The sequence below is a fragment of the Lupinus angustifolius genome, chromosome LG14 (assembly GCF_001865875.1).
Source record: "Lupinus angustifolius cultivar Tanjil chromosome LG14, LupAngTanjil_v1.0, whole genome shotgun sequence".
Classification (NCBI taxonomy): Eukaryota; Viridiplantae; Streptophyta; class Magnoliopsida; order Fabales; family Fabaceae; genus Lupinus; species Lupinus angustifolius.
Window position 1 is genome coordinate 8,444,263 of NC_032022.1, and position 5,351 is coordinate 8,449,613.

Consider the following 5,351-nt stretch of genomic DNA (forward strand, 5'->3'; position numbering starts at 1 on the left):
CTAAGTTGGGTGAATGATACCAATTATATAATTAATCAATTGATAATCATTATAATTAATAATGAGTAAGGGAATGAGTTTTATACCTTTATTGCAGTGGCCATTGCTGTTTTCCTTTCCTAGAAGGAAAACAAAATAAGGAATTTACTGTGAGGTTGAATTTCTACTTTCTGATTCAGGAAGCTCTTTAACACTTCCACAATAACTTGAAAGTCATTTTTTGAGTATTTTTTCTTCGAATAGTATTCCACATCACAATTGGTCTTCTAGTTCTATGAGATATTAAACTAATTCTGTGGGTTTTTTTTCCTAGTACTATGAAAGGAAGAAAGAAAAATAATAGAGAAGAAAAAAGAGAAAGTGACCAAGTTATCACTCCCCTCATTTGATATTATACAATAGAAAAGAAATAGGTTAATAACAAATGGGTTGTGTTTTTTGTAAGTTAAAAATAAAAGACAAATGAGTTATACTGCAACCTCATAAATTGTGAATCCCATTCACTCAACTTCTTTTTCCTCTTTCCTTTTATTCAAGTTACTCTGTGTTTGTGTGAAACCCAGTATATGTCATGTTAACTTCCAATGAGTGATAACACTAACAAGTAATGCCATATCAACTTCTGTCTAAACCTCTATCATGGTCCTTGTTAAAGAAAAAATTTCTTTCAAATGAGTATTTGTGTTAAGTGAACATGTGATAGTATATTCATTCTTGATTTAATCTATTATACTGACAAATTAAATTTCATATATCTGCTTGGATGAAAACAATGGTTACCTCAGTTATATTCCTGCATCCAACAATATTCTGATGGCAAATTCAAATAAATATTTGGCTGAACTTGACAAATATTAGATATCCCAAATCAGACACAGATTGCAATTGCAAAATATACAGTTCATATGCCACCATTTCACAATCACATATCATCTGCAGCATGGTCTATCCCTCTCATCAACCTGCTAAAAGAACCACCTTTCATCGTGGGTTCTAATATGGGACTAACTCTTTCCTTTTCAGCCTCACTAAAACAGTACAAAGGAGCCTGCCAATTTGGATCATCAAGCACTGCTCCGACCTCAAATGTCATCACATGAGCTGTATATCCTGCATCGACCAAATCAGCGGCGAATTAAAATCGGAAAATAGTTTCAGTAACAACATATAAAGATCCAGGCCAATAGGTAAGAAGTAACATGTTTGTATTATATTTTGTACACTTTAAAACCCCAGCTTGTAGATTGAGTTTTATCTATAATACCTTTGGTAGGTTGTGTACTGACATGAGTATTTTTTTGTTGTCTCAAACCATGATTAGAAAATACTTTATGCACATATTTGATGTCTCACATCATGAGATATGTGGTAAAATTAGAGTGTAGGCATATAGAAATTGAGGAGAAGCTATATGTAATAGTCATGTTATAAATAAAAACTACACAAATGTAAAACAATCTAAAGAAATTATTGCATGTTCTAGGAGTAAAGTAATTCGATGTTTCCAGAAATTTGTACCATTGATTTTAAACACATTCATCGAAATCTTAAATTAACAAACTTAGATTAATAGTGATAAAGATCTTCCTAGTTCATTCATGTTCTGTTCTCCCAGCATTGCATTTACTACTTGTTGAGAAGCATTCTAATATTTTTTGGTTTAGTGTGTGAGTCTATGTGCAGCACTACTCACCATAACTTGGGAGAAATAAAAATCAAGCAAGAAAGTCTTGTTGTGAAAACCATTGTTTGCCAACTATATATTAAATTATAAGTTAGACTAACAACTCACTCTTTGCAGCACTTTCTCATACTAAATGGATTTTATATGGGAAAGATAATTGAATATTTCCCAATTGTTCGGTCCATTTATGGTTATTGCTTCTATGAACATAGTTGTTAAATAATTCCAACTTGTTACACAGGTAAGATATTCTGTAGTTATTTCGTTTTCCACATTTTCCATCCATTTACGTAAATACTAGTCACATAATCACCATCCAGAGTGACAATAAGCCACTAAATCAGACAACTCCACTCTAGTGAGTTTCCCAGGAACACCCAAGAATTGTTGTAAAAACCATTTACACAATTCTGTCTTTTCTTTTAGTACATATCAGCTTACTGAAAACATCCTACCACATATCAGGTTTGTCTGAAAGAATGTCTAATTTGTAAAAACCACAATTACACAATTCTCTTACTTACCTAAATTCACCCCACAGTTGGATTTGTCAGAAACAAGGTCTAATAAAATTAATGTAAAAAGTGATGAACTACATAACAAGTAAAGTCCTTAGTCCTCACATTGCGTGTCAGGTAACTATGATAAAGACCATGTTAGTACACAACAACTCTCTCTTTTATCCTACGGCTCACTGAATTCATTCCATGCATACCACGTATCAGGTTCATCCGAAAGATTGTCTGACCACATTTACACAATTCTCTCACTTACTCAAATTCACCCTACATTGTATCACATACTGGATTCGTCAGAAGGTCTAACGTAAAAAGTGATGAACTACATAACAAGTAAAATACTCACATCGCATACCTGATAACTATGATAAAAACCATGTTAGTAGCATTCTTCTTGTATCATGTTAAAACAACCTAATTACAAACTTCAAAACATATAAAATGCATTTAAAAACAGAAACATGAATAATAGTAATGATGGCATATATAGAGTAACAGTACCAGTATAGAAGATCCACTTAACAGGTCTTTTCGTTACAACATCCTCATAGTACCAAATAAAATCAACTTTTTCCCAAACATTACACAAGAAATTATCAACCCGCTCCTGACCCAAATAATTCCCACCTTCCAACCAATCAGGTCGAAGAATACCCACTTCAACATGCACAACCTCACACTCTTTCTTATATGGATCAAGCGTGTAAATGAAAGAGGTTCCATTGTTCCATTCAAGATCATATTTAACGACACCGTTTAGCTGGTCTTGGATGATGTTGAAGTTGCGACCGTTAGGCCAATCGTACCATAAGTCGAGTTTTTGAAGAGTGTTGGTTCTGTTCATGAAGAGCAGTGCGTGGAATTGGTGGGGCCAGGGAGATGGAGTTGGAGGGTTTGTTGAGATTGAAGGAGAGAGGAGGAGGAGGAAGAAGATGGTGGTGAGAAGAGAGAGAGGTTTTTGTGGCGTTGACATTGTTGGTTTAGTTTGCTGTAATCAGAAGAAGGGGAGATAAGGAATGATTGAATGAGGTTGGAGATTGTTTGGTAAAAAATGCACACATGCAAAAGTCATTAAAGTTAGTTTTTTTTATTGTTTATCTGGCCCCATTCACTACTGGATCATATTCGTTCATCCTTCCACCAATTCCTTGGTGCTCATGGTGATCCATTTCCCCTTAATTTTTATATTAATTTACGAGTTGAGTTTTTGAAAGATGATAATGTTACGAGCCAGAAACTAGGAAAGCTCAAAAGAGGTGCACAAAAGCCTTCTTGAATGAAAGACTATATAAATAATTAAAACTAGGCATGGCAAAATGGGCCGCCCGGCCCGTTTAGCCCGCGCCGGCAAATGCCCGCAATAATTTAAGCGGGAAGGGCATGCCCACAATTGGTTAACGGACGAAAAGTCATGCCTTGCCCGTTTTAAAACGGACTAACGAGCGGTTCGCAGGCATTTTCCTGTTTACATTAAAAAAACAACAATGATGAATGCTAAGTTATCAAATGTCAATTTAAATTTCCTATGCACTACATTAGGCAGTAAATCAATAGATTTTACATAACCACATTACATAATAATTAAAAGTCTCTATAATAATAATTCAAAACATGTCTCTCTAACCATATTAGATAATAATTCTCTCTAACAAGTCTGCAATAATAATTATAAAATAACCAAACAGTAATAAAGTCTTGGATTAGCTACTATTAAAATCTTCAATCATCATTTGATCATCTTCAATCAACCATCCTTGAAGTTGTTCCATTCCTAATATCATTAGATTCATCATCATCTTCATCTACATATAGGAACAAAATTAGAAGAATGAAATAGTTAAACTCACATTGAACAATTATAAGAAGAAATAATCGAAATTTAGGTTAGGTTGCATTAAACAAGTTACCAACTTACCATTGTTAGCAAAATCATGCAACCAATTGCGAGTACAAATCAAAGCTTGTATATTTTTTTGGCAAAAGACGACTCTTATATTTGTTAAGGACATGTGCACCAATGCTAAACGCAGATTCAGATGCAACAGTAGTAATAGAAATGCTTAGCAAGTCACGAGCCAATAATGATAAATCAGGAAAACGAGTAACTTTACCCTTCCACCATTTCAAGACATCTAATTCTTCATGCAACTCTTTGATTGGTTCATCTAAGTAGACATCTAGTTGAGACTTCCCAACTTGACTTATAAGAATCATATTATGTTTTTTTAATTCCTAGCATAAAAATCAGACAATAGAAAACATTTACTAAAATAAACCATGAAAAGTAGAAACAAGTAATAACGAATAAATCTAAATCGCAGTAAACAAATTAAACTTACATCAAACATGCCTCTTTTGGTTGAACTTGTACTCCTTGATGTTTTTGGAAGTGGGCCACTTGTAAGATTGGTTTGCACATTCGAGTTAGATTGATTGTTGCTTGTAGTAGCTGCAGCATACTTCTCAAAAAGCATGTATAAGTTTGACTTTACATGTGCTACTTTTTCATCAGTAATTAGAATCACAAGAAATCACAAATTATTTGACTTCACATGTGCTACAAGTTGGACACAAGAAATCACAAATTCGTTGTGCCCTTGTCCACTCTTCTTCCGAAAGACAATATCGGTAATTAGAATCATACATTGGAAAAGTACTAAAAGCGCGTTTTTATTTGAGAGCACTTTCAAGTAATATATAAGTTGAATTCCATCTTATAGGCATATCGAGTTTCAACTCAACGGAAGTGTCAATAAGACCACTCGACTCTGCAATACATTTTTTGAAGGCTATCTTTCTTGTTTCTGAACCTTTCACATATTTGACACTTTCTCTAATTTTATGCAAGGCTTCACCAGCAACTTTTAAAACATCTTGGACAATCAAATTCAGAATATGTGCAGAACAACGCACATGAAAAAACTTTCCACCAGCCACCAACCCATTATCATCCTCAACAAGTTTATTCCTCAATATTCCCACCAATGTGTCATTTGCACTAGCATTATCCAAAGTTAGAGAGAAAATCTTCTTATCAATTTTCCACTCTTTCAAAAACCGTAATATAATTGCACACATTTCAAAGCCAGTATGAGGAGGAGGCATGTGGCAGAAGTTGAGAATTTTACTATTTAACTAGTAGTGTACCC

The 5,351-nt window shown here is 34.0% G+C and overlaps 1 protein-coding gene across 1 annotated transcript; it reads right to left on the reverse strand.

Moving 5' to 3' along the window:
• On the reverse strand, positions 741 to 3,245 carry LOC109327178 (uncharacterized protein At4g14100-like). The gene is made up of 2 exons (XM_019560245.1): positions 2,704 to 3,245; positions 741 to 1,110 (listed from the first exon to the last, which is right to left on the reverse strand). The coding sequence occupies exons 1-2, from the start codon at positions 3,173 to 3,175 to the stop codon at positions 923 to 925; spliced, it is 660 nt and encodes a 219-aa protein (XP_019415790.1). The 5' UTR covers positions 3,176 to 3,245; the 3' UTR covers positions 741 to 922.

What these genes read in the sequence shown, in the direction of transcription:
- LOC109327178 (XM_019560245.1), bottom strand. Translation starts at nt 3,175, where the DNA reads ATGTCAACGCCACAAAAACCTCTCTCTCTTCTCACCACCATCTTCTTC. An exon ending in TAAGTGGATCTTCTATACTG is followed by an intron (nt 1,111 to 2,703) that starts GTACTGTTACTC and finishes TGGTCGATGCAG; the next exon opens with GATATACAGCTCATGTGATG.